The sequence below is a fragment of the Hippopotamus amphibius genome, chromosome 8 (assembly GCF_030028045.1).
Source record: "Hippopotamus amphibius kiboko isolate mHipAmp2 chromosome 8, mHipAmp2.hap2, whole genome shotgun sequence".
In the NCBI taxonomy this organism is placed as follows: domain Eukaryota; kingdom Metazoa; phylum Chordata; class Mammalia; order Artiodactyla; family Hippopotamidae; genus Hippopotamus; species Hippopotamus amphibius.
Genome location: NC_080193.1, coordinates 15,667,733 through 15,681,387, shown reverse-complemented (window position 1 = coordinate 15,681,387; position 13,655 = coordinate 15,667,733). Strand labels below are relative to the sequence as shown.

General features: G+C 48.1%; 1 protein-coding gene across 1 annotated transcript in view; it reads left to right on the top strand.

Annotated features, from left to right (window-relative positions):
* The window catches only part of KSR2 (kinase suppressor of ras 2), a 399,544-nt gene that overhangs the window by 333,436 nt on the left and 52,453 nt on the right, over positions 1–13,655 (top strand). The window contains exons 10-13 of the mRNA XM_057745629.1: positions 101–269; positions 9,465–9,506; positions 10,144–10,216; positions 13,141–13,189. Coding sequence (XP_057601612.1) covers positions 101–269; positions 9,465–9,506; positions 10,144–10,216; positions 13,141–13,189 — 333 coding nt within the window. The remainder of the gene's footprint in view (positions 1–100; positions 270–9,464; positions 9,507–10,143; positions 10,217–13,140; positions 13,190–13,655) is intronic.

Sequence of the window (13,655 nt, the reverse complement as noted above, 5' to 3'; positions counted from 1 at the left end):
GGATGCTGGGGTGGGGGTTTCTCCCTGTGCAGCCCACCCTCACTGCTGTGTCTCGGCCTCTGTGCCGGCCCTTGCCCCCTGCCCTGTTTTCTCTCTGCAGGACCACATCCCTGTTCCATACCAGCCAGACTCTAGCAGCAATCCCTCGTCCACAACGTCCTCCACGCCTTCCTCGCCAGCACCCCCGCTCCCTCCCAGCGCCACGCCGCCTTCTCCCCTACACCCTTCTCCGCAGTGCACAAGGCAGCAGAAAAACTTCAACCTGCCAGGTACCTCCATGCTTGGGAAGCGACAGGGGGGAGTTGGGTTCATGCCAGAGCCACATCCAAACCAGTCCATGCATAAAGGTGATGGGTCCGAGGCATATGGATTGAGTCTTACTGTCTGCAGGGAAATTGCTACATATCACCTTATTTGAACTTTAGAGTAGCCATGATGTAAGTATGATCAGCTCCATTTTACAGATGAGAAAACCGAGGCTCAGAGAGGTAAGGGACTCTTAGAGACTCGGTCTTTGGGGAAGCAGCAACCCCAGGTCTCCACCTAAGTCTGAGTCACAGGGGGAGCCATCCGCTCTGGAGCTGGCCGTTGTCTTATGAGCTAAATCAGTTGAAACTGGCAACAGGGTCCTGTGCCAAGGATCTCAGGGGCCACACACCTGAGCAGGGCTGCATTCCAGCTTCTACCCCAGACATCAGGACAGGGCTCAGAATGAGTGGGCTGGCGTCCAGGATTCAATAGCCAGCTCTCTCATGTCCCTGCCCTGTGACCTCTGACTTCAGTTTGCTCACCTCTGAAAGGATGTAGGAGGATGAGAGGACCCTCAAGGGTCTTCCAGCTCACAAATTCCAGAGCACTCGAGTGCTGACCTGGGACTATGTGCTGGGCTGTCAGATGGTGAAGCGTCATGTGATGCTTTGGCTTCTTGGACTTAAGAAATGGCTCCTTCTCTGCTCTCAGGAGGGCCAGACCTAAGAGTCTTCCCATCCCAGCCCACTTCCTGTTCTAAGGCCCCAAGGACGTTTCCAGATCAGCCACATTTGCAGCACCATAGCTGACTTCAAGACAGAGGCTGGGGCTTCCCAGGTGGCACAGTGGTTAAGAATCCGCCTGCCAATGCAGGGCACATGGGTTCGAGCCCTGGACTGGGAAGATCCCACATGCCGCAGAGCAACTAAGCCCGTGCGCCACAACTACTGAGCCTGCGCTCTAGAGCCCGTGCGCCACAACTACTGAGCCTGCGCTCTAGAGCCCGTGAGCCACAACTACTGAAGCCTGCGTGCCTAGAGCCGATGCTCCGCAACTAGAGAAGCCACTGACTGAGAAGCCCACACACCGCAGCGAAGAGTAGCCCTTGTTCACCACAATTAGAGAAAGCCCATGCACAACAACGAAGACCCAACACAGCCCATAAATAAATAAATAAATAAATAAATAAATAAATAAATAAAAGACAGAGGCTGGTGGGATGAGGTCTGGCTTGGGCAGTTGGAACCAAAGTCTAGGTCTGTGTCTGTGTTGTTCCACATGGTACCCACTAGTCACATGTGGCTATTTAAATTTAAATGCATTAAAATTAAATATAATTAAAATTTTAATTCCTCAGTCACAGTTGCCACATTTCAAGTGCTTGAGAGCCACGGGTGGCTCGTGGCTGCTGTACTGGACAGCACGGGGTGGACCATTTCCCACCATCGCAGAAAGTTCCACTGGACAGTGCGGGTCTCGGGGCTGGTTTCCTCCTGAGCCAGCGAGCTTTGCTCGGGGAAAAAAAAACCCCACGTCCTCAGCCACAGGTCACACTGCAAGCCTAACCGGCCATGAGAGGATATCTGGGAAATGAACAAAGACCCAACCCCACATCTGGGCAGCACCCAGATACCCACTGAGGACAAGCTGATCCCCTCACCTGCCCACACTGCTTTGATCTGGGCTGTGTCCAAAGGGGTAGAGATTGGGGTTGACATGTATACGCTAATGTGTATAAAATAGATAACTAATAAAAAAAATGAAAAAGAAATAAAGTCTTAAATCATGGGATTTTTGATCAAGTCCAAGCCCAAGGCAGCCTCATACCTGAGTGTGAGGGCCACTCACCTGGCGGCCAGCAAGGACCATGTCGTGAGCCAGCAGCTGGAATCATCTCAGTAAGTGCCCCCGAGTCAACGAGGCAGCAATTGCCCGGCGTTTCCGTAGACCAAGGGCTCCCACTGGCACCCCCACTGTAGACCATTTCCTCTTCTCTGGAAGGTGACTGGGAAAAAAGCCCTTTGGTACCCCCATGACCCCCCAGTCTCAGGGGGAAGGGGCTGGGTGCTTTCCTGGAGCTGTTCCACCACCCACCCAGCTCCCTTCACAGCATTTTCCCTGTAACTGTTTGCTGCCTGTTTACAGGCAGGGGGGCTGGAAAAGAACCTCTTAAGGGAGAACCACGCATCAAAGCACCACAGCATTTTATCTCCAAAGACTCTGCTGGCATCCTTATACAAGAGACCTGATTCCCCAGGGTGATCTCTGTTTCCCTCAGTCTTCTTCATCCTCCATCAGAGCCCAGGGAGGGGTCTTGGCCAAATTGCTGTGCTTACCTTCCAGTGGATCTGCATCTACTCCGTGGCGGGTCCCAACAGTGTCCTAACCCTCTTTGGGGAGTGGGCTAAGGGGTCCTTTGGGGGATGGCACTTTAGAACAGCAGTTAAGAGTGTGGGCTCTGAAGCCAAGCTTCTTGGGTTCGAATCCCAGCTCCATCACTTCATATCCGCATGATGTTGAGCAAACTGCTTACCTCTCCGTGCCTCTGTTCCCTCATCTGTGCGATGGGGATAATAATAGTGCCACTTTGTAGCATCCTCGAAGGGCTGGACGTGACCATAGATGTGCAAAGTTTAGCAGAGCACCTGTCCCGTCAAAGAGCTCAACAAAGATGAGCTACTTTCATTAGTCTTAGATTAAACACAGGAATAGCAAATTACCATGGCTGCCACTGCTAAGTCATGCGGGCCTGAGCAGAATTGTGGAAATAAAGATTAAATCCCCATATTACCCTGATATTGGGAGTAGAAATCAAATTAAACTTTGGGGGAAGGTAATTTGGCATTGTCTATCAACGTTTCAAATGTACATTCCTTGAACCAGCAGTATCACTTCTAAGAATTTATATACAGAAATATTCGCACAGGGCACAGGGACCTGTATGTAAGGATTTCATGGCAGCAGTGAAAAATTTGGACTCAACCCAAATGCCCATTGCAGGGGAGTGCTTGAATACACTGTAATATATCTCTATAACCAGATACTCAGGCACCGTTAAAAAGAATAGAGTAGCTCTTTGTAAATATCCTGACATGGAAAGATATCCATAATATCTTTTTTTTTATTATTATTTTATTTATTTTATATTTTTATTGGCTGCGTTGGGTCTTCGTTGCTGCGGCGGGCTTTCTGTAGTTGTGGAGAGCAGGGGCTACTCTTCATGGCAGTGCACAGGCTCATCATTGTGGTGGCCTCTCCTGTTGCCGAGAGCACGGGCTCTAGGCACGCAGGCTTCACTAGTTGTAGCTCGAGGGCTCTAGAGCACAGGCTCGGTAGTTGTGGCACACAGGCTTAGTCACTTCGCGGAATGTGGGATCTTCCCGGCTCAGGGCTCGAACCCGTGTCCCCTGCATTGGCAGGCAGATTCTTAACCACTGTGCTACCAGGGAAGTCCCATCATATCTTTTAAGTAGCAAATAAGTGATTTGTGAAGCAACTAGTATAATAACATCCTACTTATTGTAAAATGATTTTATATATTTGTATATGTATGTTTATGTGTGTGTGTATGTATATATTTGTATATGCACACAAATGTCTGCAAGACTTCATAGCAGGCATTCTTTCTAAGAAGAGGAATTTTCTTTCATGAACTACTTCTGTAATGTATATAATAGCAAGGAATATGTACCAGTTTTATAATCAAACAATAACAATAAAATGCAGCGTTGACATGGAAAACAAAATAAGACCCTCCGGAAGGACAGCCAGACCTTCCCCCTGCCCTAGGCAGTCTTGGCAAAATCCCCCCAGGGTAACAGGCATCTGTTCTGTTCATACAAGGCCCTGGTCACCTGCTATACTCTAGACTGTGAGCCTCTGTTGATGGGAAAAGGAGCTTTGGCTCTGGTTTCCTGCCAGATATTGAGTTTTCTGAAGGCTGTTCAAGCTAACACCCAGACATAACAATGTCCCCGGCGTTGGTTGATCTAGAACATTCTTTTTTTCTTTTTTTTGGAGACACACATATGTATGTATTTATTACATTATACATGCATGTATCTGTAATGTAGTATATATGTGTGGGCATGAATATGTATATGTATATATATATATATTCTTTAAATATAAACACTATATGACCAAGTATAAGCAGAAGTTCAGTACAGGAATGTATATATCCTACCAAGTCTTTTAAGACTTTTCAACTAGAACATTCTTTTTGAAAAGAGGCAGTGTGGTTAATGGGCACTTGGCTCATTTATTAACCTCAGGGCACGTGAAGGACACCCACGGTCTTGGTGGGATTGGGGATTGTGCTCTGCTGGTTGGGCGGACCTCCTTGTTCTCCTCCACTCCCTTCAGAATCCTGGTGCCATGTTGGACGTGGCACAGTGAAGGGTGGAGTCAAGAGGGTGACGTTTGGATTCCAGATTTGTCCCTTCCCATCTCTGTGGCCCCGAGTATGGCACTGACTCTGTTTAAGTCTCAATTTCTCATCTGTAAAATGGGTCTAACATGCAGGTGTGTGTGACATTTGATGTGGGAAGGTACACGATGGGCTTTGTAAGGGACCATTGTGTGGGTTTTAGAGCCTGGAGTGTTCAAGCACCTTCTTTCTTTAGAGTAATCTAGTGCCGGTTCATTGTCTGTCTCTTCCATCAGAATGTCGACTTCATGAGACCAGGAAACACATGTGCTTCATCCACCCCTCTATGCCCAAAGCCCGGCACAGTGCCTACTGCTGAAGGCCCTAATTAGATGTTTGTTGAATGAATGAATGCGTGAACAAGTGACTTGAGGCTCATGCACTTCCCAGAGCTGCAGTTTTTTTCTCCTTCAAACTGTCTTCTGGCCCTCAGACTGCATTCACCCATTCATTTCCTTACTGGATGTTTATTGAGCATCTACTACATACTAGGTACTGTACGAGGCACCAGGTGTGGAGTAATGCACAAACCAGACATGCCCTGTATGAGTTTGCCTTTGCTGCTGTAACAAATTGCCACAGGCTTAGTGGCTTAAAGCAGCAGAAATGTATTATCTTATGATTATGGAGGTCAGAAATCCAAAATCAGTTTCACTGGGCTCAAAATCAAGGTGTCTACAGAGCTGGTTTCTTTTGGAGGTTCTGGGAAAGAATCCATTTCCTTGCCTTTTCCCAGCTTCTAGAGGCTGCCTGCATTCCTCTGCTCATGGCCCCGCGTCACTTCAACCTCTGCTTCCGTTATCACTTCTCTTTCTCTGGTTCTCTGACTTGGATCCTCCTGCCTCCCTCTCGTAAGGATCCTTGTGATTATATTGTACTTAGGGTTCACCCAGAGAATCCAGGATCATCTCCTCATCTCAAGAACCTTAACTTAATCACATCTGCAAAGTCCCTTTTGTCATGTAAGGTAACCTATTCAGGGGTTTCAGGGACTAGGATGTGGACATCTTGGGGATGGGGGGTGGGGGAGAGGACATCATTCTGCCTGTTACAGTCTCTTTGCTCATGGAGCTTATAGCTCAGTGGGAGAGAGAGGTGTTAGCCGAGCAGACACACACATGAAAAGAGGATTATAAGTTGTGATGAGGGCTATGAAGGGAAAGAACAGTACTGTGAGCAGATTCAAGAAGAGAACAAGGTTTTTAGGTTGAAAGGTCAGAGGCGGCTGAGTTCCGAAGGCAGTGGGGGAGTTGCCCAGGCAGAGAGGGGGGAGCACATGCAAAGGTCCTGCCACGGGAAAGAGCTGGAAAGAATGTCCCAGTGGCTGAAGTGCCTCACACAAGGCACCAAGCAGGACTGGAAGCTGCAGGGCAAGGCCCGGCAGGGCCTGGCGGGGCACGGGGCAGCAATTTAGATTTTATTTAAGATGCAGCGGGAGGCAGTTGCTAGGTTTAGGCAGGGGATGATTTGATCTTTCTTCTTTCCTTCTAGATCCTTCCTTTCAGATGACCACTCAGGCTGCTCTCTGGGGAGCCCCTAGGGAGGGAATGGGGGCTTCAGAGTGGCAGAGCCTTCAGAGTGGCCTGCTTGTCTCTCTGACCCCTGGTCACCTGCAGCCTCCCGGTTCCCAGGTCCTCTTTGATGCCAGAGAGCCGGGAGCCACTCGGGTTCTTCAGCTGCCCCTCGGACCCGCTTCTCGCTGGTGTCCGTTATCAGCAAGAAGAGCAGGCAGGGCTCACAGCGCCCTCTCCCTCCTCCTCTGGCCGAGACTCTCTCCCTTTCAGTCTTCAGGAACGAGCTGTTCTGAGGCACTTGGAGGGGTCCACGCGGGGACTGGCTCTGTGTGCGGAGGCCTTTGCCGGCTGTCCCGTTGCCTGACACCTGTCCCTTCTCAGAGCAGTGCCTGCTCTCCATCACCAGCCCCGCCTCCTTGAAAGAACACTTAACTGCCAGCTAACCTTTCCCGCAGCCACTGAATCCCCAGTCCCAGTGGGGAGGGAAGAGATCAGCTAAGTCTCTGGAGAATCCCAGGTAGTTTTTCTTTTTTAATTTTAGCCCTTCGTTGACTAACAAAATTCTGCATGCAGTGAAAAAACCTAAGCTGTCTAGTGGAAGAAAGGTCCCTGACATCGCAGAGGTTGGCTTTTTTTTAAAGCTTGGTTCTGTAACCTTGAAAGAGTTGCTTCCCAGCCTGGGCACTTCATTTTCCAGAATCAGAAATGCATCCATTTAGATTCCAACTAGCTGAGATATTTGGGAATTGCTGTGCTAGAAGAGAGCTGAGTAATTCAACAAACATGAGTGGCTTACCCACTGGGTGCAAGGCACCAAACCAGGTGCTTGGGATCCTGAAATACTGGGACTTGCTGTCCATCCCAGGGGAATTTATAAATCGGTTCCACCCTCAGGGGCAGCTAATGACTGAGCTCTTTGAAAATATCTGTCTATGAATCATAAAGCATTCTTGTCCATTAGGAGAGCTTAGAAAGAGATTGGCTTAGGCATCACAGCTCATCCTGATTCTGCACCTTCTGTGCACTCTTATCTCGTGTCATGATGAACTCAGCCCTGTGGAGGAGAGATTCTTATTATCCCCATTTTACACACCTGGAAACTGAGACGTGGAGAGAGTTGTCCAGGCTTTCACAAGCAATCAAAGGAAGAACAAGGATTCAACCCTACAGGATCAGCTTCTAGACTCTGGGCTTGGAACCACGGTGCTAATTCTTGGTGAGCCAGCTTCTCCCTGAAAGAATAAAACTGTTTCCGGAAGTATATTCACCAGCTCAGACCATATCTGACCCCATCCCTGCTCACTGCCTTTGCTTGAGGATATAAAGCTCTGTGTGACCTGTCCCCCTGCCCCTGACACCCCTCATACCCCCTGATTCAGGCCCTCCACCCCACTGGAGTAGAAGTAACATTGGAAACCTCGGGGATGTGCAGAACAACGGGCCTCCAGTGAACAGACTGGAAGTAAAATGAACTGTAGGAGAATCATCAGTGAATTTGAGGAGGTTTCTTTTATATGATTTTTCCCTGAAGATGGAAATTAACTCGTGCCTGTGGTGGGTAGAATAATGGCCCCCCGAAGAGGACCACGCTCTAATCCCGGATTCTGTGAACATGTTACTCTATATGGCAAAAGGAACTTGGCAGCTGTTACTAAATTAAGGATCTTGAGGTGGAAAGATCACCCTGGGTTATCTGGGGGGACTCTAAACACAATCATGAGGATCCTTGTAAGAGGGAGGCAGGAAGGTCAAAGACAGTAGAAGGCGCTGTCAGGACGGAAGCAGAGATGGGGGTGATGGGGCTGTGAGCCTGGAAGTGCAGGTGGGCCCTACAGCTGGAAAAGGCAAGGAGCAGATTCTCCCTTGGAGCCTCCAGAAAGAACCAGCCCTGCCGACACCTTCATTCAGCCCCTAAGAGTGTTTTCAGACTTCCGACCTCCAGGACTCGAAGAGGATATTTTTGTTTTGTTTTAAGCCATCCAGTTTATGGTACTTTGTTACAGCAGCAACAAGAGAACTAACACTAATTGGAAATTAGAAAAACACAGGATTCACATAAAGGACTTTCCCCAGTTTTATTGAGATGCAGTTGACATATAATATTGTATAAGAGTAAGGACATAATGATTTGATACAAGTATCTATTGCAAAATAACATCCATTACTTCACATATTTATACATTTTTTTTTTCCCTCGTGATGAGAACTTTTCAGATCTGCCCTCTTAGCAATTTTCAAATAGACAATGAGGTATTGTTAATTACAGTCGCCAAACTGTACATCACATCCCCAGGACTTATTTGTCTTATAACTAGATGTTTGCACTTTTGACCATCTTCACCCAGTTCTCTTATCCCCATCCCCGACTTCTGGCAATCACAAATCTGATCTCTGTTTCTATGAGTTTGATTTTTTTACATTCTGCATATGAGTGAGGTCACACTATTTGTCTTAATCCGTCTGACTTATTTCACTCAGCGTTGTACCTTCTGGGTCCATCCATGTTGTCACAAATGGTAACATTTCATTCTTTATTATGGCTGGGTAGTTTTCAATTGTGTATATATATACATATATATATATATATTTTTTTTTTTTTTTCTTTATCTATTTGTCTGTTGATGGGCACTTAGGTTGTTTTTCCTGTCTTTGGGATAGTGATTTCTTTTCCTTCGGATATATACCCAGAAGTGGAATTGCTTGATCATATGGGAGTTCTAATTTTAACTTTTTTAGGAACCCCCAGACTGTTTTCCATAGCGGCTGCACCAATTTACATTCCCACCAACAGAGCACAAGGGTTTCCTTTCCTTTACGTCTTTACCAACACTTGTTATCTCTTGTCTTTCTGATAATAGGCAGTCCTAACAGTTGTGAGGTGATACCTTACTGTGGTCATAAAGGGTTTTTTTAAAGCCGCTCTCATCACTCTGCCAGAAGGGAGAAGGCTAATCTGTTAGATTATGGCTTGAGAGGCTTGTCTCTCTATCTGTTCGTGTCCTCATGCATTTAACAAAGATGGGATTGTGCTCAGGATGACTGTGTGCATTGGGGTGCTCTGTTTTATGGGAGTGTCAATGGGAAGGTTGGTTTGGATGTTTCTGGCTCCCTTACACATATTCTCAGTCCCTTGGAATTCGGGGTGTCTTCAGAAGTCTGGAAACCATCAAGGGCAGGCAGAGGACCACAGGGTGGCTGCAGGAGCCCCATTTGTCGCCTGAAGGGCCAGCTCCCAGGCGGCACTCACTGTAATGTTTTCTTTCTTTCGCAAGCGTCCCACTACTACAAATACAGGCAGCAGTTCATTTTCCCAGGTGAGTTTCATGTGAGCTCAGTTCCTTCCGAGCAAGCCCGCTGAGGCATGGCAGCGGCTGGAGGGGACGAGCCCAAAGAGGATGGAGTGGAATCACCAGACCACAGGCTGGCGACTGGCTATGGAGGTGGAAGAGGAAAGGGTGGGGGGTCCAAGGGCACAATGGTACCAACAAGGTCCCAAAGCACAGTGGAAAGGTCTGAGTGGGTGGTCTTCAGTGCAAGGATGGGCAGGGGTGAGGAAGGATCTAGAACCACATGGCAGGGGAGAGATGGTCAAAGGGGCTCGAGTCGGGCACTAGGAGATGTGAAACCAAGCAGCCTCAGCATCCCAAAGGGGACTCAGGAGTGGATCCAGAGACGATGCTTCAGTGGGTGCTTCAGGCCAGAGGCTTGGGGGCTCCGGGAGCCACTGGTGAATGATGAGGAGTTTTGTTCAGGATGTCTCACGTAGACCACTCGTGCACCTAGGCAGGTAAATTCAAGTGGCCAGGGAAGGGAGAGAGGGGATGGGGCAGCCCCAGGGACTCATGATCTGGTAGAAGTTCCCAGCTGCCAGCATCTCCCAGGAATCAGGCTTTTGGGGGGTGGTTGTGGACCCCATATTTGGTTTCTGACTATCTAATCTTTGGCTCTCAGATGTGGTGCCGGTGCCAGAGACGCCGACCCGGGCGCCCCAGGTTATCCTGCATCCTGTGACCTCGAATCCAATGTAAGTGGGACAGAAAGAGACCTTTTCCCCGGTCCTGGCCTTTTGGTTTGCTCAGAATCCCTGTCTGCTTTCTTCCTCCTCCTGAAATTGATGGGTTGGGCGGTGGGAGAGAAGCATGAGGGGGCCATAGACACAAGGGAATAACTCAGGCTGAGAGAGAGAGCATGACAGCCCAGGCCAAGAGAGGGACAGTGCCGGGCCCCATGAGTCACTTCTGCCTTGTGTCCCTGGCCCTGCTGATCAAGTGTGATTTCCAGGGGCCCGACCATTTCCTCCCCAGACCCTCCTGTGATCAGAAAGACCACTTCCCCCAGGCAATAGCTAGAGCTTAATGAAAGACCAGTTATGCTACATCATTGTGCCCCATTTAAAAAGGATGCTTTAGGTTTATCCCAGGGATCAGCAACTTACAGCCCATGGGACAAGTCCAAGTTGCTGCATGTTTTTATAAATGAAGTTTTATTGGAACACAGCCATGCCTATTTGTTCACAACATGCTGTCTATAGTGGCTTTCAGACTGCAACAGCAGAGATGAATAGTTGCAACAGAGACTGTATGGCCTACAAGTCTAAAATATCTACTATCTGGTCCTTTGCAGAACAAGTTTGCTGATCCCTGGTTTATAAAAATAAATTAAGCTAACTTTGCAAAATTTGGACTATTCTGTGAAAAAAAGAAAGGAAAAATAATCGCTTATAATTGCACCACTCTTAGAAGTGTGCTGCATTCATATTTTATATATTTGTGATCCACACTATATGCAATTTCCATCCTGCTCTGCTTATTCCTTAATGCTATAACATCACATTTTTCATATTATTCTGGACTCTTCGTACATGTTAATTTTAATGAATGTAAAATATCATATCAATGTGGAATAATTTCCTTAACCATTTCCTTGCCTCTGGATCTTAACATCTTCCCATATTTGGCAGTTGTAAACAACGCTGCAGTGAACATCTTTGTGTGTGGTGTCTTCGGCATCCTTAGGATACAGACCCTCTTTCCAGGGGGTCTATTGCTTGTGCAGCCAAAGTGAAATCGCCTTCCTTTAACTTCTTTGCTTGTTCCCAACTCACATTTTTGCCTACTTGGTTTTTCTTCTGGCTTCCCTAGCTGCTACATCCTTTCTGACCCATGTTATAGACATTGATAAAGACCCGAATGGTATATCTCTGGAATCAAAGGAGCAACAACTTGCCGGGGGATATTGTGCTGACATCTAGCTCCAGATCGTTTCTCTGCTGCACATAAACCAATTCCACAATTTGCACAAGATGAACTCCAGGTTATTAACTGAGAGTCAGGGAGTGCCAGTGAAAAACGGAGTCAATAAGTGCCTGCGATCTGCTTAAATGTGCGTGGAGTGATGGGAACTGACTCTTTGCAGAAGGGAAATCATTTAATAGCCCCGGCTGCTGTAATCACGCCTTGATGCAAGCAGAGGCGGACAGTCCATTTTGTCGGGCGTGAGGAGGGACTCCAGCTGCACTATTCCACCCAAACCTCCCCCAGGGCATCAAGTTTCCAGCATATCAGCTGTTATGATGTGGTTTCTGCCTTCCCAAGCTGTACAGTAAATTATTGGTTAATAGGATGGCAAATGCTACTTCTTTCTCCTTCTTTGAGTTCTTAACAATCTTCCAGACTCCCTCTCACCAGGAGTCCCTCCAGCAAGTAGACTGACTCTGTCTGCGGGGTCAGCAGCTTCCTGGGTGGGGTCTTCCAGGGTCAGCATAGGGAAAGCCCCCCCAAATGAAGAGTTGGGTCAGGGGAATCTGTTAAGCTTCCACTGGGGAAATAGGAAGGGGGCGTGGTGGCCGTTTGATTCCTTCCTCCCACCAGTCCCAGCTCACTCGGTAAACACGTCCTCCGCTCTAAAAACCCACTCCCCCCAAAATCCTTTAACACACACGGTGCCCCACATACCATGTGTTCCAACACACCCACACATCCCCAATACATCCCCGATTACACCGTCAAGAATGGCACGCCCCCTCCCCCCCAGCATCCCCTGTATGTACACCCAACTCACATGCAGAACAACCCCTGCACAGAGCACATCCCATAATACCCACGCAGTCCTCGATGGACATAGCACTCACATTGTGCCCCCGGAACCCATACCCAGCTTGTTCCTGTATCAGACCATAACTGCAGCTCACAGGCTCATAAATGTATGAGTTCCACACACACACAGACACACACATGCGTGTCTTCCCAGTCCAATACAGTCTGGCTTCCACCTCCTCCTTCTCACTCCACACATCTCCCTTTGAACGTGATTGGCAAGGTCCAACTCAAAACACTGCGAACTTTCAGATACATCCAGTGATCCTCTCTCCTGGGAATGTCCATCACCCTCCATTTATTCACTTCATACCTCACTTTCAGCCCTTGTCACTTGTAGCCTTTCTGCGCAACAGTGGTAATAATGTAAATATTCCTTAAAGTCAGGAAGCATGTCAGTTTCAACTGTGTATCCCTCTGAGGGGCTGGCACTTGTGCCTAGCACATCATTCTCATCAAATGAATGAATGAGCAAAAAGCCAGATGGACGCTAGGATCCTTCCAAAAGATTCAGACCTGTAGTAATCTGATTAGTTCTTTCCCAGGGAACACCTAGAGCTCTGGGGGTCCTGCCATCCATGGCATTTTATAAGGATACTGCTAGATTAGTGGAAACCAACAGAGAAAAACGAGCCCTGAGCAGGCCAGAAAATCCACTTAAAACAATGTCCTTGCGCACCGCTCCTTGGTGGCGAGGTCACACATTATTCTAGACACAAGCATTGAAGTGAAATTGGAGAAAAAGGCTTGCTGGTGAGGACTTCTCATTTTAAGACACTTCATATATAGATCAAGTCTATGCATGGACCCATCTTTTCACCTGAGGGTCACGTTTATTTTTCTTTCTTTAAAGCTTGGAAGGAAATCCATTACTTCAAATTGAAGTGGAGCCAACCTCGGAGGTGAGAACCAGAGAGCGATGAAGCAACTTTTTCCAGGGGCTGCCCACTTGGCAAAGCCGATTGATGTCTGTGATGACGCGGAGGGCTTGGGGCAGGCTGGGGACGCAGGGGCCCTTGCTTGATGGATGTTCTAACTCCGGGACGACTAACGAGCGGGTGGCCCCTCCCGGCGCCGAGCCTAATGGGCCGTTATATGGTGTGCATCACGGAAAAGCTAGTTGTGCGGAAATTGGCAAGTGATTTGCATTCTTAGTTGAAAATTCAGCTCAGGGCTGGGTGAGTACCAAGGGGGATGTGCCCCGCTGCTTTCTAAAGAATGTGTGGGAGGAGGAGACGGGGGGCCTCAAGGACACTGGCTTGGTGGGGTGTTGAGAATGTTCTGGGGCTTCTTCCCACCCGCTAGAGCCTCTGGAGGAATAAATGAAGTCTTCAGGTTGAGAACCAGAGCCCCATCTCCTCAGCTCTG